We start from the raw sequence: 27,923 nt of genomic DNA on the forward strand, positions 1-27,923 counted from the left end.
ACCTCCGCGCCTCCGGCTTAAAAAAAAAAAACACTAGGGGTAGGGCAGACCAAGACCACGTGGACGGTGGGGTGCTCCGATTCGGTTTTGGGTATTTTTCGAATTTCTAAACCTATATTCTAACATGCAATGTTACTAATTTTATTAGAATATTATGTTTGATGCGTTATTTTGTTTTAAAGTGTATTTGTCAGTCGTTAAAGGTCAGTTCGTTCGTATTTTGATCTTGCAGTAAAGATCGTTTTTACGTAAATTTGTTCGAAAATAACGTGTGATAGTTGCAGTACGGAGCATGAGTACACTTACCGCAGCACCGGAATTAAGGTAGAGTCAGAAACAACAAAAATTTAACCTCGGATAAAAAAATCTACCTATATTGTACATGATACCCCATTCAAGACGCTGGGTCGCTTAATTATAGTAGTAGTCACTTACATGTTGGCAATGCAAGTACACCTTATCACCTGGGTAAAATCGGAATTTGTGTCCTATCATAGCCCAAATTTGGCCTAGATGAAGGGGAACCTTCATCTAGGCCAAATTTGGGCTTTTGGGGCACATCCTCTTTTTTGTCTTTATCTCTAACTCCTTTATCCTATAAAGATATCCTCTCTAGTGATATTTCTCATCTTATGAATGTTAAGTTTTTGTTAATGTTAGAGTTTAGTCCTAATGTTCATTTTTGTGTAAATATCTGAATAAAATATATCCTTTTTAAATTCAATATTTTCTATCTGCGATCAGCTGTTGTCTATAATAAGATTCGTTGGACTATTCATGTCTTTTATGTAGTGTGAAATCCATTGATTAGACTACTATTTGGAATGATGAAGCCTCGTCGTGACTATTTTAAATAGAGGACAGCCTACAATCTACATCTCTTAAGTCGATACTGAAAGATCTGACCTTATTTTCTCAAATTAAAGACTAATTGTTAAGATTTTTCACAGATTTTTATTTCACAACCATTCGGTACAACGTGTCGAGAATAGAATACCCACATTATTACATAACTTTTTAAACGTCAGAAACATTCATTTGTTCGTTCCTTTGTTGCTATATGTAATTAATTAATTTAATGTGTTACTAACAAACTGAAACTTTCTAAATCTAATATTAATGTAAGTTGTGATAATAAATGTATATTACATAATATTTAATATCTAATAATTACATCTTAATATAGTATCTTGGCTAATTAACCTTACAATACAATGTGTATTGTAAGGTCAGTGTGTAGCACAGATGTGTTGAGTTTATTCTTGTGTGCTTTTATTTGGTTTCTTGTTCTTTTCGCACTATTTTTTTATGTCATCCTGAATTTTGCATATTTCAGTAAATTCATAATTCCTTATTTTTAATAAACCATGTGCACATGTTAAGATCTTCAGTGTTTAAGTACAGTGAAACAAAATTAAGTTGTAATTAAATTGTTGCTGTAATAATAATAATAGTATGATAAATTTAATAGTTACTAATAGATGTAGCTTTACTTTTAAATTAAATATTTGTGTTATTTTTCGCTTAAGACTATTCAATCTGTTTTCAATATTACTTTATATTTATCGAGACCTTTCTTTGTGTTTTCTCCATTCTACGTGACATTGGCAGAATCATCCTCGCTTTACTAAACAACTAAAATGGAGCCAAAGTAAAAGAAGAGGAAGAAGAAAGATATCAATTTAAACTCTTACTATATTTCAGTTTCAATTTACTTTTGAACAATGGGCGCTGCACCAACGGATTGGCAGTTGGAATGTAAGGAATTGAAGCAGAGAGGGGCCTATCTGCTTCAAACGGGCCAATGGTCTGATTGCTCGTTCTTAGTAGGAACTGAGCCCAATCAAGTGGCCGTCGCAGGCCACAAGTTGATTCTCGCGATGGCTTCTCCCGTTTTTGAAGCGATGTTTTACGGGGGTATGGCAGAAAGAAATGAGCCTATACCGATTGTTGACGTCCAAGTAGATGCATTTAAGGCTCTTTTAGAGTAAGTGGAATCCTGAATTATTACATATGTTGTCTATATTTAAGTCTGAAATAGTAAGTCTATGAAAAATTTTAATTTTTTTAGATACATTTATACTGGAAATATAAACATTTCCTCGTTTGACAAGGCTTGTGAATTATGCTATGGAGCGAAGAAATATATGCTGCCTCACTTAGTCAAGGAGTGCACCAAGTACCTGTGGTCTGATCTCTATCCTAGAAATGCGTGCAGAGCTTTTGAATTTGCTCGGCTCTTTGAGGAGAGTGTCTTAATGGAGAAATGTATTCAGGTAATTTTGAAGAACTGAAACTAATAATCTTATATGTAAAATTCTCGTTTCACAATGTTAGTTACCATGTTCCTCTGAAACGGCTGGACCGATTTTTATGAAATTTTGTGTGCATGTCGGATAGGTCTGAGAATCTGCCAACATCTATTTTTCATACCCCGAAGTTATAAGGCGGGGGTGGGGATTAAGGGGGTTAATAACATATATGGCAAAACAATGTTTGCAGGATCAGCTAGTACTAATATATAAAATAGGTTAAAACCACAATAACCACAAAAGTTATTGACAGGCTTTATCAGTAGGAGCTATAACAGACTATTGGTGATTAATAATAATTAATAATAATAATAAAAACTATTGTACACCAAGAGTAAGCAAAATTATAAAAATAAAAACAGGAGAGGTTACTGTTTAAACTCTACTTATATACTACAACTTAAGATTGCAAGATAACATTGGGCTTATTACTTAAATTTATAATTTTAAAATGTAGTAATTTATAAATTGTAAATTGATTAATATAACTTTTTGCTAGTAAATGGTAACAGCCGCTCAGGAGCATGGGATGGTGATTTCATGACACTAAACGATAAATGTCATGGCATAATAAATGTTTTCATTTAAACTTTTTGTTTCATAGCTTGTTAATACAAATATCTATCATACAAGTTTTATTACAAATTACATATTTAGTAACGACTACACAATTCAGTCTGTGACATTCCACTGCTGGTCATAGGCCTCTTTCTCCATGTAGGAGAAGGATTGAAGCCATCCAAGACTCTGCTCCAATGCGGGTTGTCGGATAAACATACAGATAAAAACTTTTTGTAATATTTCAGATTATCAGCACAAATACCAAGGAGGTATTAAAAGACAGTAGCTTTGAAGAGGTCGAGTTGAACACCGTGATTACAGTCTTTTCTCTGGACAATTTGAATGTGGACAGTGAACTGGATTTGTTTGAGGCTGCTGTTAGGTAATTAGATAACGTCTAGAAGTCTTTTTATTTAAATAAAATAACAATATTAGTTTTTTTTTTTAAGTAACTTCAATTAATAAATAATTAATATCTTTATCATATTTTTTAAATATAAAGAATCAGACTCGGGCGTGAATCAAACTCACAACCTGCGGAACAGAAAGCAAGCCCACTACAATCTGGGCCAACGGGCTATTGAAATAGATATAAGAAAATCAACTTTTCAACAACTTTTCAAACCTACTTTTCAATAACATTGAGACATAGGCCAATACACATTATTAGGGATAACACAAGAACTCGTCAGATGAGTGTACCCAAATTTAAATTAGACTACAGAAAAATCACCAGTGTTCGAAAAAAAAAACATGAAAATCGATACACTAATAGGTATAGTTCGCGTCATATAAAAAGAACGCTGGCCTTCAAGCTGCTCAAAGGCGATTTATCATTCTATTTGGTGGTATGAAGTAGGGGGCGGGGTGTGTGTATCACGCGCCGCATGCTTGCCGGTGTGCTATTGGTTGGACAGATCGATGTCGACTCAAAAACTATCGCGCACAAAAAGTTTTAAATATTTTTATATAGAGACGGGAAAATTTTTTTTTTATCACGTATAATTCGCGTCATGTAAAGAGAACGCTGGCTGTCAAGATGCGCAAAGGCGATTTACAGTGTTGACAACTCTTGAAAGAAACTTTTCCCTGCTGTCAATTTTTTGTAAGTCTTATTTGGTAAACAAACCCCTGTCAATCGTTATTCCCGTTTTTTCCGCATTTATCACTCACTTTCACAATACATTAGCTTAAGGACATTTGTAAAACCCCATTTACTATTTCTTTCACTAAAAAACAAATATCAATTTATCATTTTAAACACATAAAAACTGTTAAAATACGAATATCGAGAGTACAGATAATTAATATTTTTGAATATGACATTTTAATAACTAAAAAATTTGTTATTCCCATTCTTTAAAAAAAATTGTAATTTTATATGATAATTATTATACTTATTTAATCCGAATTATTCGCACAGGTATTTCTAGTATTTTTAATGTACCTACCAATAACCATACGAAGCCGCGAGTGAAAGCCTAATTAAAAAATAAAACAGTAGTGCTTTCGTGCACGAGTATACCCACGGGCAAACGTACCCCCTCCAGCTTCTTTCAGCGTTCTTTTTACATGACGCGAGTTATAACACAGATTAAAAAAAAACAGTTGAATTGAGAACCTGCTCCTTTTTTTTGTAGTCGGTTTACAAAACTGTTTGTGTATACTAGTGCACAGTTTATATATTCCTTTCAAAAGACTGTGGAGTAAGTAACTGTGGAGTTTCTGGTCAATTCTTTGCAGAATCTACATTCCGAACTGGTGGTAGTTTTACATATATTTATACACGTACATATCTCAAATGTTTCAAACTTAGAATTACATAAGTAACCAATATTATTATCTTTATTCATAAGATATGCAAGGGCTCTAGAAAGAAGGACTGAAAGAAGTAACAGTCCAGTGAGAGAGAGTTCCTCGGGGAAAAGACAGAAGAGTCCCGTGCCGTCCACCTCACAGGATAAAGAACAGGTATTTTATGTCATCCACAATTTTTTTTTATACTAAGAACTAGCTTCTGCCGACGACTTAGTTTGCGTGGAACAGTTTCTTTGGGCTAACTGGGGAAACTCTCAAAGGGGAAAAAAACCCTGATTTTGAATCCTTCTTCTCGTCTTAGCGTGTTGTTATATAGCCTATAGCCTCCTTCCTCGATACATGGGCTATCTGACACTGAAAGAATTTTTCAAATTGGACCAGTAGTTCCTGAGATTAGCGTGTTGAAACAATCGAACAAACTCTTCAGCTTTATAATATTAGTATAAATGTACAAAACAGACGTACGGTCAGTCCCCTGATGGTAAATACATATATCTGTTATCTTCTGTAAGGTTCTGTAACCTTACAGAAGATCATAGCTAAATAATACTGTTTTCAAGCAGTATTGTGTTCCTGTTGGTGAGTAAGGTGACCAGAGCTCCTGGGGGGAGTTAGAGGTAGAGTCGGCAACGCGCTTGCGATGCTTCTGGTGTTGTAGACGAATATAAGCTGCAATAATCGCTTACCATCAGTTGAGCCGTACGCTTGCCTGTCGACCAAATTGTATTTAAAAAAATGTCAGGTAACAGCTAGTAAGTTACAGAACATACCTCTGTAAAAATCATCACTCGCCATCATTTCATAATTTGCCGACCTAGTAGTACATCCCCAGTCAGGCTGCTCCAAATTTTGAGCAGGATATATCCTGCCATGCCCTATCTCAAAAATGTCCATACAATATAAATGTTTATTCTTAATCTTGAATGTATTGTGTTATAAATTCTCAAAATTTTGTTATTCATTTGTGTCCGGATTAAACATACACACCAGTAGGAATTTATAACTATAACTTTATTTTTTGTTTACAATTTATTTCAATAAGTTTAGTTCCTCGATGACGCCTAGATGGCGTTGGTAGATTTATTTAAATTTCTGAATCACGCAAGCACTACATCAACATGTTAATATGTAATCGCTTTCAAGTAAACGATAAAATCTAATATAAGAAAAAAAGTGTTTTATTTCATCGTAATCAGCCTACCAGAGTGTTGTTCATGGTCCTTCGAGCCGGATAGGCAAGGCGTGTTTTTGTGTTATTGCTGCGTCAGTGGTACAGTAGTACCACTAGCTTCGTCACTACTGGCAGTGGATTGCTGTCCAGAACATCCCTACAGCGAGGTGCCACGTGCGGCGCCGAGGCAGTGGAGGAGCCGGGTGTCTACAACCCGGAGGAGAGACGGACGGGAAGCAGCAAGCAGCGGTGAGGTTGCGGAGTGCTAGAGGGCGCCACAGGTGCATTATAGCGAAGTTATGTGAGTGTGTGCGGTGATATATTGTGAGTACATTTTTAAATATTATAATAGAAGAAATTAACTTAAAATTGAACCTTATTTCAATGATTAGTTGAACTTAAAAAATTGAAGATAGTGAATTATACAGTAACTTAGAAGAATATCAATAATTTAGGACTTGTAATAGTTTTAAGTAAATATTGGTTAAGACGGGGAACCTATGCCCGATTTTAGTTAAAATTTAAAGTTAAAAAGACTTGTAAAATTTTGCTCATCTGTTTCTTGGACTTAGAAAAAATTTGGACAAAAATAATTTAGTTGTAAAGAGTTGGTGTTCTGTTTTATATTTGATACTACTGTTTTATATTTACCTATAAGTGATTAAATTGTTAAACTAAAAAATTTAAAATGGAGTCGTTTAATGATCTGCAGGAAGACATAAGGACTAAAATGCTAAAAGTTAAGACTAATTTTAAAAAGTCTCCTAAGGATCGTTTGACGGTTGCTTATATTGAAACAAGGCTAGATAACTTAGAACAACAGTGGACTTTGTTTACAGACACTCATGCTAAAATTATAAGCCAGGTTAAGCGAACTGATTTGTATAGTTCAGATTATCACAAAAATAGTGTGTATGATGATGTAGAAGAATTATATGTTCAATTCAAAACTGAGTTAAAAGAAATGTTGTATAAATTAAAAGCGCCTGAGTTAGAAGTAAAGTTAAGTTCAAATAGTCAAGGTGAGAGTTCAGCAAGACGTTTCAAGTTGCCGGAAATTAAAATACCTACCTTTTCCGGTAAATACACAGAGTGGCAGACATTCAGGGATTTGTTTTTAGGGCTTGTGCATGAAAACAAGTCACTGGATGATGCCCAAAGATTTTATTATTTAAGGGGACATTTAACCGGGGAAGCCGAACAACTGTTACGCAATATTAAGGTGACGTCGGATAGTTATCAAGTTGCCTGGGAGAAATTAGATAGTATGTACAATAATAAAAGGTTTTTGGCGAACGGCATCTTGAAGCGTCTACTAAGTCAAAAAAGTTTGGTGTCTGAATCAGCATCGGAAATTAAAAACTTAATTTGTACAACTTCAGATTGTTTAGACTCAATAAAAAATATTGGTGTGGATGTTTCATCTTGGGATATCCTGATTATCCACATTATAAGCGCTAAATTAGATAAGGACACGCGGAAAGCATGGGAGTTAAAGGTATCTTCAGATCCGAGTGACGAATTACCCACGTTTCAAGATTTTTCCAATTTTTTAATAGGGCGTTTTAGAGGTCTAGAAAATATCGATTCTAAGGTACATCACAGTGAGAAAAAATTTACTAAATCTTTTCACGTGGTTAAAAATAAACCGATTGTATCGTGTGCGTATTGCAGTGCGGATCATAAGATAACTACGTGCAAAAGATTTGGGAAAGAAAGTAATGAGAAACGCCGTGAGTTCGTGTTAGATAAAAACTTATGTTTTATTTGTTTAAATAGCAACCATTCCGCTAAACTATGTAAAAATATTGTCCGATGCCAGGTGTGTAAACGTCGACATCATTCTTTATTACATCCCAGTGGTGATTCTGGTTCTGGTAGTGCTGAAGTTGGGGCGATTCATCAATCAACCTCGTCGACCAGTCGAAGGTCAACGGATGAGGATACTGCCGCAAGCAGTGATAAGTTATCTGTTCAAGCAGAAGGTTTAGATAAACCACTTGTGTCTTGTTTTTCGACAGGAAACTGTTCTAAAACAGTTTTATTAACTACAGCTGTGGTGCAAGCTGAGTCGAAGGACGGGACTTATTTCCCAGTTAGGGCTTTATTGGATCAGGGGTCGCAAGGTTCTTTTATTACCGAGGCTATGGTGCAGCGCTTAGCTTTAAAAAGGCTTGCGGTCAAAAACACCATAGTTGGTGTAGGGGGAGATAAAAGTGTGACTTCCAAGTCCACAGTCAAAATCAATTTAAGGTCGAGAGTTGATCCTAGGTTTCAAGTGAAGGTTAATGCGTATGTCTTGAAGTCGGTTACGTCTCTTCTCCCAGTTGCGAAGGCAACTAGGGTAGAATGGGAAAACCTGACTCTGGATGATCTGGCTGATCCCGAGTATCACACGCCTAATAAGATTGATATCTTATTAGGTGCGGAGATATTCAGTCAGATTATTCAAGAAGGCATTAAGAGAAACCTCAACGGATCTCTCTTGGCGCAGGATACTGCTTTTGGTTGGATAATATCTGGCGTCTGTGAGGTAGACAGCACGTCAAATATCCATTCTCACATAACTGTGATGCATTCGTATCTGGAACTGGACAATATGCTGAAGAGGTTCTGGGAACTTGAAGCCGAACCACCTGTAACAAAAAGAATGCTCACAGATGAGGAAATTAAATGTGAGAAATTATTTAAGGATACTACGAAACGGGATGGAGATGGTCGGTTCATCGTAAAACTGCCGTTTCGTACGGCTAACCCGGACTGCATGCGTGGTGAGTTCAGGAAAATAGCTGAAAAAAGATTGAGAAATTTAGAATTTAAATTGCAAAAGAACATTAGGTTAAAAGAGGATTACATACAAGTTATAAGGGAGTATTTAAACTTAAATCATATGGTAAAAGTTACAGATAAAGATAAATTTAAGGAAACAGCTATTTACTTACCACACCACGCAGTAGTCCGAGAAGATAAGGATACTACTAAAGTCCGAGTAGTGTTTGATGCCTCCTGTAAGGGAAGCAATGGGAAGTCATTAAATGATGATTTATTGATAGGGCCGCCACTGCAAGCCGAACTACGTCATATAATTATGCGCTGGAGACAATATAAGATATGTTTGGTGGCGGATGTGGTGAAAATGTACAGACAAGTGCTGGTAAATCGGGAAGATACTCCATTTCAGAGGATTCTTTGGAGAGACAGTCCTGAAAAGGAGCTTCAAGAGTTTGAATTACTTACCGTGACCTTTGGCACCGCATGTGCTCCATATTTAGCTGTGCGGTCACTGCAAGAGTTAGCCTACAAGGAGTGTCAGAATAAGCCAGAAATCGCTAAAATTATTTTGAATGATTTTTACATGGATGATGTGATGACCGGAAGTGAAAACCTAGAAGATGCTTATAAAATATATAAAGAATTAACCGAAGTGTTAGCGAAAGGAGGGTTTCCGTTGCAAAAATGGAAAAGCAATTCTAAGGAAATATTAGCTAAAATATGGAAAGCAAAGGGTAATAAGGATGAGGAATTAAGGATTAGGGTAGATGATACAACTAAAATTTTAGGACTTACCTGGGATCGGCGTGGTGACTTCTTCCGATACTCTGTAGATCTTGCACCACAAGAGGAACCTGTAACAAAAAGGAAAATCATATCTGATATATCCCGATTATTTGATCCACTCGGATGGTTAGCTCCTTGTATTATAGCAGCAAAAATACTCATACAAAAGCTTTGGTTAGCTGGTATTGGGTGGGATGAGCAAGTTCCTACTAATTTAATAATTGAATGGAATACTTACCGTAAAAATTTAACTGCCTTACAGAATATTAAAATTCCACGATGGATACACACTTGTAATAAATATAAGCGCGAGTTGTACGGGTTTGCTGACGCTTCGAAGGTGGCTTATGCGGCTGTCGTGTATCTGCGAGTTGTAGATGAAGTGGGAAATGTGAATGTCTCGTTAGTTACATCTAAAACAAAAGTAGCTCCAATAAAGCAGGTGTCTATCCCTAGACTTGAGCTTTGTGGGGCCGTACTCTTGGCTAAATTGATGATTGAGGTAGCTGAAGTCATGAATATTGAAAGAAATCAGTTACATGCATTCACTGACAGTGAAGTGGTTTTAGCCTGGCTTAACAATCACCCAAGTCGATGGAAGACCTTCGTGGCTAACCGAGTTTCTGAAATCCTACAGATTTTGGATACACATCATTGGTCCCATGTGACCACTAAGAAGAATCCGGCCGATTGTGCATCACGGGGTATTTCCCCGGCGGAACTATCAGAAATGGCTATATGGTTTGAAGGGCCAGAGTTTCTAAAAAATAAGGTAATTAGGTGTACAAAACCAAAACACCTGGTTACAAATCTTGAGCAAGTTAAAGTTCACACAGCGGTCGTTGACACAACTTTGTGGCAAAGGTTTTCTTCATTCTCGAAGCTTGTTCGTGTGGTCGCCTATTGTCGTCGTTGGTTGAGGTTAAGAAAAGGTTCAAGTAGCATGCCAAGTTTAGGAGCATTGGAGCGACAGGAAATTGAGGATGCGATAAAGGTTTGTATTAAAAAATGTCAAGAAGAAGGGTTCCGGGAAGAATTGGAAGGATTTCGAAAACACGGCATAATAAATAAAAAAAAGAAAAAGTTAAAGACATTAAATATATTTTTAGTAGAGATGCCACGAATAGTAATTTGGCCGAATACCGAATACCGAATGTTCGGCGAGGCTCTTGGCCGAAGCGCCGAACATTCGGCAGCCGAATATTCGGCCACACTTAGTACTTTTCGCGGGCGACAAGACAACTCGTCACCGTACGAGTTTAAACTTGCATTGCTGAAGTAATACGTACTTCACGGTCGTGTTACAACCTGCTTTATTTGTTGGTCGTTGGTGCATCGTACGTACTCTATACCTACTAAAATATAACATTTAATGTTATTGATTACCATAAGAAATATCAGCGTTGATTCGAGTAAAGTTAAATGAATCCAATTATAAGAAATCGCCTATTTGGAACTTTTATGAAATTTATAATGAAGACAATAAACTGGCAGTTTGTTTGTTGTTTTTGTTTCTTACGACTGGTAGATTTTAAATATTAATTTGTTAGTTCTTTTTTGGTTAAATAAAAATCTTTGTCAGTAATATTTTGAGTTTTTTCATAATTTATTTGGTAATCCTTACTGTATTTTATCATAAATAAGGAAGTAAATCTGTTTATCACGATTTCACGTCCAAACTGCTGAACTGATTTTAATAAAATATGTACACAGATACTCTAGAGCCTTAGAAAGGACATGGGCTATAATTTACGCGAAGTCGCGGAAAAACAATTCGTAGGAAATAAAAAAATTACTATTCGGTATTCGGCCAAATGGTTAACCATATTCGGCCGAATACCGAATAGCGAAAAAAGAGGCCGAATAGCCGAATACCGAATAATTGCCGAATATTCGTGGCATCTCTAATTTTTAGATTCAGAAGGTATAATTAGAGTCGGCGGCCGGTTAGAAATGTCTTCGCTGTCATTTAACGAGAAATATCCGATTCTCATACCTAAAGAATCTTTTTTGAGTGGACTCTTAATTGCTGATGCTCATCAAAAAACCCTGCACGGAGGCCCACAACTCATGATTACCTATTTGAGATCGAAGTATTGGATTGTGGGTGCAAAGTCTCTAATTAAAAAATACTATCGTAGCTGTGTAACTTGTACGCGTTACTCAAGCCGGTCCACATCTCAGCTCATGGGGCAGTTACCTTCCGCGCGTGTTAATCCGAATAAGCCCTTTCTTATAAGCGGAGTCGATTATGCAGGGCCTATTAATATAAGAATTTCAAAAGGTAGGGGTAACAAGTCGTACAAAGGATATATTGCTCTGTTTATTTGCATGTCGACCAGAGCCGTCCATCTTGAAGCTGTTAGCGAGCTGTCCACTCAAGGGTTTATAGCCGCTTTTAAAAGGTTTGTTGCAAGACGAGGTAGGTGTGCAGAGCTATACAGCGATAACGGCACGAATTTTGTAGGCGCTGCTCGACAGTTACTGTGTCTGTTCAACGAAGAGAAAACTAATTTTAAACCTGAACTGGCAGAGTACCTCGCGACCAATGGAACCCAGTGGAATTTTATTCCTCCTCGCGCTCCAAATTTCGGTGGACTATGGGAGGCAGGAATAAAGTCCACAAAGTTCCACCTCAAACGAGTAGTTGGAAACTCTACATTGACGTATGAGGAGATGGCCACAGTGTTATCTCAAATAGAGGCATGTCTGAATTCGAGGCCATTGTCTCGTGTAGAGGATCAAACCGAGGTCGTAGTATTGACCCCTGGTCATTTCCTGGTGGGGGAACCACTCATAGTTGTTCCTGATGCAAATTATGAGTCGTCGAATATGTATACTTTGCGAAGATGGCAATTCCACCAGCGAATGATGCAGGACTTTTGGCGTCGATGGTCCCAGGATTACCTTCATCAGTTCCTTCAAAGGCATAAATGGGAATATCAGAACCCGGAACCATCACTGGGTGATGTAGTTTTAGTTAAGGAGGAAGATCTACCCCCGGCGCGATGGTTGCTAGGTAAAATCGAGCAAAAACATCCGGGACCCGATAATATCACGCGGGTAGTCACAATACGTACCAAAAATTCTTTAATTAAAAGACCTACTTCTAAGGTAGCAATTTTACCTGTAACTAAATAAGTTATTAGTCGAAGGATTCTTTACAATTTGGACTGTTGCATGGTGGGCGGTTTGAAGGACATTTCGCATAATGTCCTTGGTGGGCGGTATGTCCGGATTAAACATACACACCAGTAGGAATTTATAACTATAACTTTATTTTTTGTTTACAATTTATTTCAATAAGTTTAGTTCCTCGATGACGCCTAGATGGCGTTGGTAGATTTATTTAAATTTCTGAATCACGCAAGCACTACATCAACATGTTAATATGTAATCGCTTTCAAGTAAACGATAAAATCTAATATAAGAAAAAAAGTGTTTTATTTCATCGTAATCAGCCTACCAGAGTGTTGTTCAATTTGTTAAAAAGAAAGTTTACTATTTAAGATTTACTATTTTAAGTTAAGTATTTTAGATAAATGGGAAAACGAATGGTGGTCCTGAAAACCAGTGTCAGGGCTTTTAGTCCTGAGAATAGCTGAGGTCCCACCTTTTTGTGAGACGCACTGTTGCCGCGCTACTATCTTCTTTTATCGCCTCTTTTTTTTAATTTGTTTTTTAATTACTCACATATTGTATTAGACTTAAGACTTTGATTGTAATGCCTGCCTCGGACGTTATATGTATATGCATATATTGTGTGTTAGGAACAGTGTGCTTTACAAATAAAGATTATTATTATTATTATAACAGCGCTAGGGTGAAGTGGTGCGAGTAGTCGACTAAAACAACGACGGTTTGCGGGTTCGATGCCCGCTCGGGATGGATATTTGAGTTGGAACTAATATTTCATTTCGGTTTGGATGTTGACATTGTCGGTTACCCCGCCGTGCCTTGGAGAGCAGTTTAGCCGTCGGTCCCGGTTATTATCATAAATACCTGATAGCGTTACTCGTAGTAGGGAACATATCCGCCAACCCGCAGTGGAGCAGCGTGGTGGATTAAGCTCCGATCCCTCTCCTACATGGAGAAAGAGGCCTATGCCCAGCATTGGGATGTTACAGGCTGAATGCATTTCAGGTTGTGAATGTGGAAAGCAGCGCCGAGAGTAGCCCAGAGGCAGTGATGGATACTTGCCGTGGTAACGACCCAGATACTGCAGTGCCGCCTGTTGAACACAACAAGAAACCTAAGACAGGTGCGTAAGATTGATTCAAATTTGTTATATAAGTCGATTTTGAAGGACCCCGCTAGGATTTACGTTTCTGTTCGGGATTCGGGAACCCAATACACAAGGTGTTGTCCACTAATCACTTGAAGCTCGAAAGAGGGCGGGAGGTGTTCGGAAAAATATCTATAATAGCTGTAATGACATATCACGTGTATTTATTTTTCGCTAAAAACAACCAAATTACATCCTGCAACTTTGATGTCTATCAATGTCTATATGGAAATTTGTATCACCGTTGGCTTCTCGCCCCCCCCAAAAGAGTCACGTGGTATGGGTACGTTCCTTTAGATATAAAACATTGTAACTGTTTTTCACTGCTTTTGTCAAATCTTGGAGGCACACACAATTAATTACATTTGTTTTAAGACTACAAATGTCAAATTTATCATTAAATCTCTTTTATTAAACCTCTATTAATATAATATAAAATAAATGTGCTTTAGACCACACGACTGAAGTAAAACTTACGTAACTCTCTATCTCTTTCTCTCTTTCTGTCTTCACTAACTTATATCACCCTCTCAACTTCCGTTCGCCTCGCCCGATCACACTTATTGTAACTCTCTCGTCACGCATCCACCAGCTTACTCTTCAAACCAAGCGCGCGTAAAGAAGTTTTGCTTCAATAATACCATATATTTAATTAGTATAAATTCAAAACTGATGTCAATTTTCTCAGATTTGGATATTTTACTCTAAGCACAGTGGAATAGGCTTGTATCATAGCATCTTAATCAATCATCATTACAGCCTATACAGTCCACTGCTGGACATAGGCCTCCAAAAGTTTACGCCAAAAATAACAATAACGTGAACTCATGTGTTTTGCCCATAGTCACCACGCTGGGCAGGCGGGTTGGTGACCGCAGTACTGGCTTTGTCGCACCGAAGACGCTGCTGCCCGTCTTCGGCCTGTGTATTTCAAAGACAGCAGTTGGATGGTTATCCCGCCATCGGTCGGCTTCTTAAGTTCCAAGGTGGTAGTGGAACTGTGTTATCCCTTAGTCGCCTCTTACGACACCCACGGGAAGAGAGGGGGTGGCTAAATTCTTTAGTGCCGTAGCATCTTAATCAATATTATATGTAAATTGTTCCAGAGCACAAAGAAAAACCTTCAATTCGAAGTGCAGTTGAGAAAATCCGGTTCCTCACACTGACTCCACAACAGTTTGCTGCCGGACCAGCACGGTCGTCATTACTCAGTGAATCAGAAGCCTTTGCCGTACTAATGAACATTCTCTCAGCGACCACTGACGTACCACTTCCAGCCGGATTCTCGGCTTCGAGGGTACCTCGGAAACAGTTGATCGGGGGACCGTATAACATTAGACCGATGAATGCTGTGGATAATGTTAGTGATTATGTTGTTGTGAGTTTTTTGTTTTTCAGTTTCAAATTTAGACTTTTTTTATTTTATTAGTAGATTTATGTTTTTGAGTGGTATAAATAGAATTAATTAAAATCCTATTTAGAATTTCGTTTCGAGTTTTTGAGGATTTGTGTATATTTGTTTTTTTTATCCGCCAACCCGCATTGGAGTAGCGTAGTTGACTAAGCTCCGATCCTTCTCTTATATGGGGAAGGAGGCCTATGCCCAGCAGTGGGATATTGCAGGCTCAAGCGTATGTTTTTTACTCTTTCACACAAAAAGTACTGGACCGATTTTAATGAAACTTAGATAGCTGGAGATCTAGAATGACACATAGGCTACTTCTTAATCCGACATTCCCACGGGATCGGATATTACGCGGGTGAAACCGCGTGGTCCAGCTACTATTTATATAAGCTAATTTTAATAGCATTGTTATTATAGTCTCTTCCTTTATTATACCTGTTTGGCACATAAAAACTATGTAAATACGTAATTTTACGATACACCAAAGGACACATTGCTTAATTTAGCCCTAGTTAATTTAGCTGTCTGTTTTGTTAATTTTTCCCGTTTCCGGTCGTCAAATTGACTCGCACATCATGTGCTTAATATCTGCTTTGATTTACGAAAATTCCGTGCATAATTGTGTTGGAAATTGCGTTTTTGCTAAAAAAGAGAACCAAACCGTTACAAACCAGAATGGGAGCGTAGGAAACGGAAGTTTCGATGATCTTGTTTCTGAGGAAATTTGAAACGCAATAAATCTCTGAAATGAGTTTTTTTTTTGCTAATAACAATTCAAGACGTTAGTCTTCTGAGCAGTGCAAAGGATAAAACCACGCGTATCCTTATCAATACGAATGATTACGGAGACTAGGGAAGTCAAAGTCCCATTCTGAACTTGGTTCAAGCTACGTTCGCCCAACGGAACTAGCATCGGGCAGAGTGACTACGTACAAATTTATCAAGTCGCATAATAATAAGTTCTTATTCTTCTATATATAAACATAGAAGATAACTTAGTAAACAAAGTAAACAGAGAGGAATAATTTATTAATACGCAAAAGAGACAGCAACAAGAACCGGATACAGATATTAAGCTGGAATGCATGCTTTAGAGGGATTGATATGATGAATTTTCTTACAGAATTTACGTAAAATCAAAATGTCTTAATCGATTAAAGACATGAACAACATGCAAATTATAACTAATAATACGAGAAAAAAACGCAATCAGGACAATACTGACCGAGCTAAAAAAATTAACCGATAAACAGGATCGATCGAAGAAAAAAAAATTGACATTTCAACAACTTTTTTTTTTTGTTGTATCCAGATCGCCCGGGTAGGCAGTCCTAAACCATATGTCGGCACTTGGGTGGGCTGTACTAACCAGACCCCTGCGGGAGTCTTCAGACGCTTCTAATATGGGGTCGTCTATAATCACGCGTGGATCGAAAGAAATTTTGGAAAAACATCGCGAAATATCACAAGAAAATTAGGATGATGTCTGTGACCTGTCGCAAATAAATACACTATTAATTTCTTTTTTTATTTCTTCCTGTCTTTCTCTCTTTCTTTTTCTAAAAAATCTCAAATTTTTTTTTTTTTTTTTACACAAATGCTAAAAGTATAGTTAAAAAGGGCTATAGTTGAATTACAAGGGCATTCTCCAATCTTAAATATCAAATACATTTAATTATAACAACGGAAACATGAATAAGGTCTTAGGACCAAGCCAAACAATATATTCTGTCAGGATACCATCATTACATCATCATTACAGCCTATACAGTCCACTGCTGGACATAGGCCTCCACAAGTTTACGCCAAGAATAACGTGAACTCATGTGTCTGTAAGGATATACACATTTATAAATACTGAGATGACTAAGGGAGCTGGAGTGTAAAAAAGTAAAAGCGAAAAAATGCTGCAGGCTCTCAAAATTTGTAAACTCTACTCAGTTATCTAATAAAAACGAGCTGTTATTAAGGTAGATTTTAATTTTTGTTCTGATAAACCAAGTAAGCAATATATAAGAGCTATAGAAAAATATAATAGCGTTAAATAAAATTTAACCAGACGATCCTACGCGTGTCACTCCAGACACAAGAAGTACCTATACTAGATTTATAATTCCACTCTTGCAAAAATTTACGAGAATTAACTTTTGACTTTACTGTTATTGATGTCAGGTCCGAACAAAGCCAAACTTATATGGGAAATAAAATATAATCCCATAATAATAAAGTGCTGCGTGGCTACGGCACTAAAGAATTTAGCCACCCCCTCTCTTCCCGTGGGTGTCGTAAGAGGCGACTAAGGGATAACAAGGTTCCACAACCACCTTGGAACTTAAGAAGCCGACCGATGGCGGGATAACCATCCAACTGCTGACTTTGAAATACACAGGCCGAAGACGGGCAGCAGCGTCTTCGGTGCGACAAAGCCAGTACTGCGGTCACCAACCCGCCTGCCCAGCGTGGTGACTATGGGCAAAACACATGAGTTCACGTTATTTTTGGCGTAAACTTGTGGAGGCCTATGTCCAGCAGTGGACTGTATAGGCTGTAATGATGAATAATAAAGAAGATATTATAAAGTGCAATAAATTATAAAGCCATTGAAATATCTAATATAGAAGCACTCACCTCTAACTGCAATGGATGAGACGGAACATAGCCTTTTACTTTTTGTTACTTTTTTAAATATAGTATTATGTATTTTATAATGATTAATTTTTTTATATCAGTGTGATCCTATTTTGGCCATATTTATACATTATATTGTAACATACTTTTGTATCATAATGCTGTTGGATTGATTAATAAAATAACAAAATAAATAAGAAGAAATACTGGAACTACTTAATCTAAAGCTACAGCCTAAAGGTATATATAATGCGGTCAATTGTCCAAGTCTACTTTCCAGCTGAAAAATTTATTAAATTCCGAAGTCGAATCTGTAATCTACATATACATATACATTTAAAACTTTTTAAACTTTAAAATTTAATAGTAATGGGGCGACGAAATTCAATGATAGACAAGTGAAAGAAGGGACAGAGAAAATTGTACTTAGTGCACGTTGTTCGGGAATAAGAACAAGGAGTGGTCAAATGCTGATACAATTTGCTTATGAACATACCTTAAAAATACTAAACAGTCTGTACAAAAGGCGTAAGAACACAAAAAACGGGTTGGCTTCAGACCACACGACTAAAGTAGTGAAATGCTGATACAATTTGATTTCGAACATACCTTAAAAATACTAAACAATCTGTACAAAAGGCGTAAGAACACAAAAAACGGGTTGGCTTCAGACCACACGACTAAAGTAGTGAAATGCTGATACAATTTGATTTCGAACATACCTTAAAAATACTAAACAATCTGTACAAAAGGCGTAAGAACACAAAAAACGGGTTGGCTTCAGACCACACGACTAAAGTAGTGAAATGCTGATACAATTTGATTTCGAACATACCTTAAAAATACTAAACAATCTGTACAAAAGGCGTAAGAACACAAAAAACGGGTTGGCTTCAGACCACACGACTAAAGTAGTGAAATGCTGATACAATTTGATTTCGAACATACCTTAAAAATACTAAACAATCTGTACAAAAGGCGTAAGAACACAAAAAACGGGTTGGCTTCAGACCACACGACTAAAGTAGTGAAATGCTGATACAATTTGATTTCGAACATACCTTAAAAATACTAAACAATCTGTACAAAAGGCGTAAGAACACAAAAAACGGGTTGGCTTCAGACCACACGACTAAAGTAGTGAAATGCTGATACAATTTGATTTCGAACATACCTTAAAAATACTAAACAATCTGTACAAAAGGCGTAAGAACACAAAAAGCGACTTTGCTTTAGACCACACGTATGAACTAAAACTTACGTAACGTAACTCTCTCGTTCTGTCTTCACTAACTTGTATTCCTCTCTCAACTTCCATTCGCTTCGCCCAAACGCACTTTTCGTAACGCTCTCGTCACACATTCACCAGCTTACTCCCAAGTCAAGCGTGCGTCAAGAAGTTATACTTCAATAGGTGGATATGATTACATCCGAATGACTGCCATAAAAACCAGATACTACTTCTTACTAACTTCTTAACAAGTAAAAATCACAAGTCTCGGGATTGCAGAGTTATATACAACATAACTTTTAACAGCAACAACAGAATGGTTTGAAGTAAGTTTGGACTTCATAAACTTAAACCGACAGCTTTTAATGAAGGGAAACAAAACGTGGTATTGGAACATTACTTATAATAATAGTCGCCAGTAATTGTTCACACTAATAATACAAAAAGTAACAATAGGACACCCTACTAACAAATTAAACGATAAAAAAAAAACGACTGAAATAAGACTTCTTTAGCTCCATACAACTTATATCTCCCTCTCAACTGCCGTTCTCCTCGCCCGATCACACTTTTCGTAACTCTCTCGTCACGCATTCACCAGCTCACTCCCCAAGTTAAGCGTGCACAAAGAAGTTTTACTTTGAACACCAAGAACTAGTTTTAAACATCAAACTGATGTCCATAGATGCCAACGTTCACAGTGGACACCCCGAGCCCAGTGACGGTGGAGCAGGTTTGGTGTACTCCTGAGCTGTCTCGTCCGCAACCTATCTCCTACCCAAGACCTTCGAGACAAGAAGGTATTTATATTATAACTATATGTATTTACTAATATTATTGATGAAAATTTGTTTTTCTTTGCGTTTGTACTGTTGAAACTTTTAATTTAAAAAAAGCGAGTGTGCTTTAGACTAAACGACTGAAGTTAAACTTCAGCACAATAGCCTTACACTGTGTCTTAGATATACGATACGTAACTGGCACATGTCCTATTTAAATTTTAGCATGATCTGAGAAGTTTATTTACTTGTTATTCTAAATTCTTCTGACTTCAATCAGTTTTTTTGTTTGATAACAAATATAAATATCTAAATATATATCTTCCATTCCAGGCATGCGGGTACCATACACGATACCTAGCCCAATGTCCGGTATGGTGATAGACGAGATGAACAGCAACAACATGCACAAAATCTACTGCCAACGAGCCATCGTTCAACATACGGATTGCCTCAACACCAGCGCACTGGACTGCTCCGTTACTTTCATGGTGGATAAGAACATCTACGTGCTGGGTATTCAGGTATGATATCTAATTTTTTATACTATAACTTGTGTCAAACAAGTGTATGGTCGACCTGATGGTCAGTCCTGGATTTATAAATAGGCCGTATAGGCCGCGGCCTAGGGGCGGCAGCGTCCTAGGGCGGCAGATTTCAGAGGACGGTCACTTGATTTCAGAGGATAAAAGTCAAACACGTCCACTGGTTTTTTATACAACAACAAATTATCAAAGGTCTTCATTGTCTCAAGAAAAAATGAATTCTCTGGCTCTTCTCTACATAAAGGCAGATATAATGAATACCATAAACTATGATGATATTATAGATGATTTTGCTATTAAAAAGGTCCGTAAAAAATTGTATATCTTGTTTTTTACGCTCTCTTTCTTAATAACTAATTCATTCGTTTATTTAAATAATAATTTTCCATTTGTAGTAAAAGAGGCCCCTTTACTACAAATGGAAAATTGGAACAAAGTTCCTTACGGCTGGCTTGACATTTGGCTGGGCGACCGAACTGAAAAAAATGTGATACTTTTAGTAAAAAGAAGAAAGAAAAATATATAACGGAAGTGACGTAATATCAGTCACACGACTGTATAATATGACGTTTGTAAAACTAAAATATTACTAGTAAACTTTTTTTAAATTATATGTAACTATCGACAAAAATAAATAAAGACATGTTTTTTTAATTCACTTAATAGTTTGAATTATTATTATTATTTTGTTTGATTTATTTTATTTTACGGTATTTTTTTCTAAAATACTAAAGGACAATGGCAGATCCCCTAACAAATTTTTGTTGGCATAAATTTCTAGCGTCTACTAATGAAAAATATGTAATAATATAGTACTTAAATTCCTGATCAAGCACCATCGATAGAAGTAATGAATTGAAGATATTCCAAGTTGAACATTTAGAGGTTATGTTTCGACAACTTGTCAAAAACTTCCTACCTAAAAAAAAACTAATCAAAAACTTAGTCAAATATATGTTAAATATAGTCCGAAACTACATTTTAAATAACTAGATAGATTGATTACAAAACCTTGTAGTAGGTATATCTAGACTTTTTACGCACTCACAGAAAAATAAAGAAAATTTTTTTCTTAGACGCTTGTTTTAAACCTCAGGCCTACAATATTTCATATTCGGGGATTTTCTTTGATAAATGTCCTTAGGTATTTCCTACATATCGTAGGTATCGTATAGGTACATCAGCGTTAGCTGTAGGTGATATAAAATCGACGATCGACAAAGACGTTCATCTTCTTAAATCATGAGCACTGTAGGTCAACAGATCTAATAAACTCAGCTCTTAGAATTTATAGACCACCTTTAAGCTCCTGATTAGATTTTTCTTTAATGATAATCACCATAGATAGTTACTAGGACCATCCACTTATCGTGCCCTTTGCAGCATGAGAACATCTTTTTATCAGATAATTAGATGAACAGCCTGCAACGTCTTAACTAAATAAGAAACAGTTTACAATGGCACACAAAATGGTTGTTCCCTGCAAAAATAGAAGTTGCGGCCTCTAGGCTAAAAAGCAGACTCTAGAAACCACTTAACTACAGATGCGTGCGATAAAGATAGTGGTCCTCTACAGTCAGTTAGAATATCTGGTCATTTTTTCTAATAGAAGAAAGGCATGTTTATAAAATAAAACATCATTATTTTCTACTAACAACTACAACAATACTCTTACTATTCCTGCACGATCGGGTACATTATTTTCACATATATTTTATTATTAAGAGCTGGATTCTAGTCCTTCGCTCAATTGTGACAGTTATGATTTTCAAGTGTTATCGTGGCTGTCATATTATTTTACCATTGCCATACTCGAATTGTTATTGTTTTCATGAAATAATTGGGCTTAGTAAATAAATAAATAACGCGTTATTCTTTATAACAAAACAAAGTTTCGGATTAATAAAATATAAATCGTTTAACGTGATGCAATATAATACGTGTAAAGTGTATTATTTATTTAAAGGCAAAAAGTTCATGTATGTTACTGAGAGAAGATTTATTACCATATGGTAACATTCAACGGAACTATCGCTAGGTACCTCATATTCCAATGACATGTCAAATCATTTTTACAATAATCAAATGCTTTTTTCATTAAAAATTATATTTTTCCTAGACTTAAAAATATATTGAAAAAACGTAAGAAATTATTTTATTTACATTTAACATTAAGACATTTATAGACGCTTGGGAATTCTATCAACAACTTTTTCGCCATTGTTCTTTCCTAAATACTTTTATGTAATCAACAAAATTTAAAAAAAAAAAATTAAGAACTAGAAAATATATATTAAATACAACATTTTTTTTTTCCAAATTGTGTTGCTTCTATACTATCCGAAGGAACTTCGTTCCTACCTGGTGTCCTATGAAACCACGTAATTATTATTTTAGAAAGGTATGTACATGGGGCGGCAGAAATAAAGTGGCCTACACTCATAAAAAATATAAATCCGGCACTGCTGATGGTAAATGGTCATCGTAGCTTATAGACGCCTGCAATGTCATAAGTATCGCAAGTGCGTTGTCGACCCTACCCCGACACCCGACACTGCCAAGCAGCTCTGGCCATCTTATTCACTACTGTGACTTATCAAATGCATTCGATAGCATAGACTACGGAATTCTATTAAGTAAACTTGAGTATTACGGTGCTAATGCTAAAGCTATGAATTTCATTGTTTCGTATCTTAATTATAAAATTTAATATGTATCAATAAAGGGAGTGAAGTCTTCTGGATCTGTGCTAAAAATGGGCGTTCCACAGGGTTCAATTCTAGGTGCTTTTATTTTTCTAATATACATAAATAATCTGTCATTATACGCTAAGGCCAATATTTTTATTTATTGGATTAATTCTATAAACAATTATTTCGTTATGTATTATCTAACTGTTCTAATTATACAGGGTTCGGCACTCGAAGTGTTACTAATACAAAATGCTGTAATTTTGTTAATTATGAGCATATTTATTTTAAAACTTTAGTATCGAAAAGAAAACATATAAAATAAATAAAAAAGAAATTATTGTTCAATATGACCACCTTTAGCGCGGATAACAGCATCGAGTCTGACCGAGAAGGCTTCACACGCTGCACGAATGTGGTCTGCTGGTATTTTGTTCCATTCTCGGCGGAGAGCAATCTTTAAGGCGTCGACCGTCACATATTTTTTTGTTGACACTTTGGCTTCTAGAATTGACCATATAGAAAAATCCATTGGGTTTAAGTCCGGGGAATATAGTGGCCATTGTTGCGAAGAAATGAAGCTCGGAACATTTTCTTGTAAAAAAATTTGGGTTTCACGTGCTTTGTGGGATGGTGTCGAGTCTTGTTGAAAGGTCCAATGATTTCTACCAAATTTTTTACGTGCCCAAGGTAACAAAGCATCGTTTAAAATGTTTTTACGGTAGATCTGCTGGTTTATCTTTACACCCTGGTCAATGAAAACGAGAGGTGAGCGTCCCGTTGCAGTTACCGCAGCTCAAACCATCACAGATGCTGGTGCTTGCTTTCGCAAGGCAATTCGTTGATCTAAATTGTCATTTGATTTACACTTTAACCATACGCGATCATTTTGTTTGTTCACATATTGCTGAACCGTAAAAAAATTTTCATCGGAAAATACCAAATTTTCAAGCATGCCACCAACGTGCAAGTGCTTTAAGTTCTTAGCTCTTTCTAGACGAGTTGCCTTTTGCGCAAGTGTTAGGTCTTGCACTTTTTGTAATTTGTAGGGCTTCAGTTGAAGTTTATTTTTCAATATGCGTCCTATGCTCCGGGCAGATACATTAAGACTTTTCGCCAATTTAACTGCGCTTTGTCGTGGATTTCGTTCAATTCTAGCCTTTACCTTTCGAACCATTTCTGATGATGTTGCTGTTGTTGGATGCCCACCTCCATGGCGTTTTTTGATGCTACCCGTATCATTGTAACGCCTGATGGTCCGATACACAAACATTTTGTTAAATGTCCTAGCTCATTAACGATGACTGACTGCGATTTTCCAGCCAAATACAAAGAAATGACACTGTTTCGTTTGACTTCCATCTGCAAAACTTTTTTTTAACAACGACGAAAAATAATAGGCTATTGTAAGTTTATTAACAATACAATAGACTAAGGAATGTGAAAAAATGGGCGCCATACTGTAAACAGTTTACTTGCTATGGCAACGTAAAGTTAGTAACACTTCGAGTGTCGAACCCTGTAATAGGTAATTACAGCATGTCTCATAATTGACTTTTTGCTTACGTTGCAATTAAATTAACACAGATAGAAACAGATATAAAAATAGACGTAAGCAACCCTATGGAAAAAATCTCATAAAACATGGACAAATGCAGACCAAATTCTCATACAGTGTTGAGAGTCTATGAGATCTGAAAAATTCTTATAACTAGGGGATATAAACTAAAAATACGAAAATATAACAATAATAAAAACATTACATAGTCTTGAAAAAAAAGTGGTAACAAAAAAAAAAAAACAGCATTAAACTTCCCAGTTTATTTCGTACTGTTATGAATAAATATTATACTAACAAAATACAACATATCGCACCTTCGGTGGAACAAGGGCGTATCTTACAAAAAATCGTAAAATGAGTTAAATATGCAGAAATGCCCAAAAAACACTCTAGTATCTAGTGGGACAAAAACTCCCATTAGATTCACTTTAAAAGTCACTACACGGCAATAGTGTCTTTGTCATTTTGGATCGAATTGGTGGGCGTTTTGGCGCGACATCGTCTCATTGTTCAGTTGCGCCGTTGCCCCCGCGCGCAATGTTTTTATCTTGGAGCGCCAAAGCCGCGAAGGTAAATATGCCTTTTGATATTTGATATTCCTGGAGAGACAAAGTCATATTTAGCACACTTATGCCTTTTTCGTGAGCAAATGCTTGGAAAGACAAAGCCATTGCAACATTTGCGACTTTGTACTTCCAACATTTTTATTATTTTATAGTGTTATGAACAAATGTGGTGTTGTTATTCCAATACATCTTTTATAAAATAGGCATAAAAACAATTCATACTTTCTCATACCGAATTCCTTTCTAACTCTGAGTAGTTGATTACATTGTGACAAATATTTTTTTTTTAATTTTAAAATGGTGTTGCTGTTGAAACTCTGAAGCTTTATTCTAAGTTATACAGTTAAATTTTCAGGGAAAAATGGGATCCCGAAGTCGAAAAGTTTTGATGATGTTAAATGATGACAAAGACATTCAGAATATCGAAGAAATGCATGTGCCTCAAATTTATAGCATCCAAGCCACCTTCGTTGAAGACTACCAGAATAAAAAAATCATCATCATCATCATCATAATACCAGCTCATGGACGCCCACTGCTGAGCATAAGCCTCCCCTAATGCTTTCGACGACGATCGGTCCTGCGTTGGTTCTTTTTTTTTGGCAGCGGGTCTTGAAGAACTTAGACCCCACCGCACGGGCAATTTCCACCAGCCCGTCGTTGAGCTCGTCCACATTTACGCAGTCGGCCAGGCGACAGGCCAAAGCGATTTTGGAGTTCGACTTGAAAGCTCTCGGGGTTTTGAATCTGAGCAGGCGCAGGTCGGAGCGCAGACCCTATCAGCCGACCCCTCTCAAACTTGACATCGATATTCAATGTGCCTCGGACAAGTCGGTGATCACTTCCTGTTTTCACAGCATTGATCACTGAGAAATCACTAAATATGTGCTTGTTCGTCGACATGATAAAGTCTATCTCGTTCCTGACGGTGCCATCGGGACTCAACCAGGTCCATTTGCGCCGTTCCGGCTTCCTGAAGAAGGAGTTCATTATAAAGAGTCCCTCCTTCTCCATGAAGTCAGTCAGTAGCCAGTCCCGGGAGTTCCGTTCATCATCATTACAGCCTATACAGTCCACTGCTGGACATAGGCCTCCACAAGTTTACGTCAAAAATAACGTGAACTCATGTGTTTTGCCCAGAGTTCCGTTCTCCGAGTTCCGTTGCTCGTATCCAAATTGTTCCACTCACAACTCATCACCGCATCGTCTGCTTAGCTTCGCATTGAAGTCCCCCATCACAGCAGTGTAGTGGCATGTAGAGCTATGTATGGCTGTAGAGATTTCCTCATACATAGCTTCCACTTCGTCATATGGATGTGTCCAGGTCGGTGCGTAAACCTGTATGACCTTTAGCGAATACCGCTTGGATATTCTGAGTATAAGGTACGCCACCCTGCTCGACACTCTCCTGACGACGTCGATGTTGTTGACGAGAGCCTTGCGGACGAGGAATCTGACACCACCCTGGGACTGTTAGTCGCCCTCCTGATAGTACAGCAGGTTGCCAGACTTGAGATATCGAGTCCTCTATTGCTAGGCTGTGCTTAGAAGGCGCTGCTGCCCACCCTCTAATGGTTTTTCCTCTATCGCCTCTTACGATACCCACGGGATGAGATGGGGTGAAATTACAGATACCTCTTTAAGGGATAGATCTCGCGCTACGTGATTCATTTGTTTTCTATGAAAGCATCGTTGCTATTATTATTTTAGTTTCTTAGATACGTTTTCTTTTTATCGTCTTTTTTTTTTTTGCTAAATATTTACTGTAAAATGCCAAAGTAGTCTGTACAACAATAACTATGAAGATTGTTTGTAGTTTTATGTTCGTTAGTTTTGATTTGTTCAAGTGGAGTTATTGAGTAAGTGAGTTTGATTTGTAAGAGTAAAGTAAAAACGGACTGATTACTATGGACAAAGATTTTATAACGTTAATATTGACGCTAATTTTAAAGGCAAATTCCAAAGAGTTTCGCTAGAGTTTTTTAAGATTTTTCAACAGAAGTTCCTAAAAAAGATATTTAATTATAAAATAAAACATTTTTTGCAACAAATAAACTAATTTCTATTTTTCAAAATCTTTAAAACACGTACGATAAATATGGTCATAATTACAAAACGATTTAAATGTTGGTGGAACAAAGGCATAAATGTACACCTTATTTTGAAAAAAATATTAATAGCAATTAACAAAAAATATTTGGCACTTGCAAACTACATGGCCATATTCACAAATAAATAGGTCGTATTTCATGCAAAGAACAAACACTTTGAAGCAGTACAAAGACGAATAATACGACTCGGAATGTAAAAAAAACTTTAAAATGGCTCTCCTGTAAAATTACAAAAAGTGGAGTTGAGCCCTTGTTCCACCGAAGGTGCGATATGCAGTATGTAAGCCTGGGAAATTTATACAAAACTATTAAGTCAGCGATAAACCCCGTCGCTTCCATTTTTTATTAAAAGGCTAGGCTATTAATAAGGATATTTAGTTAGTTCAAGTCTGACTTTGTGTTAGAACAGTTATCAGTAATTAAATTAATCTACAGCAGTAAATAAAGCGTTTTTTTTAAAAGGACCCACGGAGAGCCTTCCTAAAAAATTTGGTGTCAGAATTGGGATAGTCGTAACAGTACGTAGCTGTTAATTAGCTGAATGACTGCATTTGACCTTTTGAAAGTTTTTATCGATTGCCGTATAAAAGCCAATGTTTTATTTGAATCCAGAATAGTTTTATTAATATTATCTGAAACCTTCAGTTTGTTGTCCAATACAGTGCCAAGATAGTGGTAAGTTTATGTATTTTTACACCGGCT

The 27,923-nt window shown here is 36.7% G+C and overlaps 1 protein-coding gene across 1 annotated transcript in view; it reads left to right on the forward strand.

The window, feature by feature from the left end:
• The first annotated feature begins 1,724 nt into the window (after window positions 1-1,724).
• Window positions 1,725-27,923, forward strand: part of LOC123669294 — a 29,722-nt gene continuing 3,523 nt past the window's right edge. The window contains exons 1-8 of the mRNA XM_045602904.1: window positions 1,725-1,987; window positions 2,072-2,276; window positions 3,119-3,255; window positions 4,730-4,844; window positions 13,564-13,681; window positions 14,812-15,056; window positions 19,655-19,769; window positions 20,082-20,272. Coding sequence (XP_045458860.1) covers window positions 1,725-1,987; window positions 2,072-2,276; window positions 3,119-3,255; window positions 4,730-4,844; window positions 13,564-13,681; window positions 14,812-15,056; window positions 19,655-19,769; window positions 20,082-20,272 — 1,389 coding nt within the window. The remainder of the gene's footprint in view (window positions 1,988-2,071; window positions 2,277-3,118; window positions 3,256-4,729; window positions 4,845-13,563; window positions 13,682-14,811; window positions 15,057-19,654; window positions 19,770-20,081; window positions 20,273-27,923) is intronic.

This window comes from Melitaea cinxia, chromosome 3 (assembly GCF_905220565.1).
Source record: "Melitaea cinxia chromosome 3, ilMelCinx1.1, whole genome shotgun sequence".
NCBI classification, from domain to species: Eukaryota; Metazoa; Arthropoda; class Insecta; order Lepidoptera; family Nymphalidae; genus Melitaea; species Melitaea cinxia.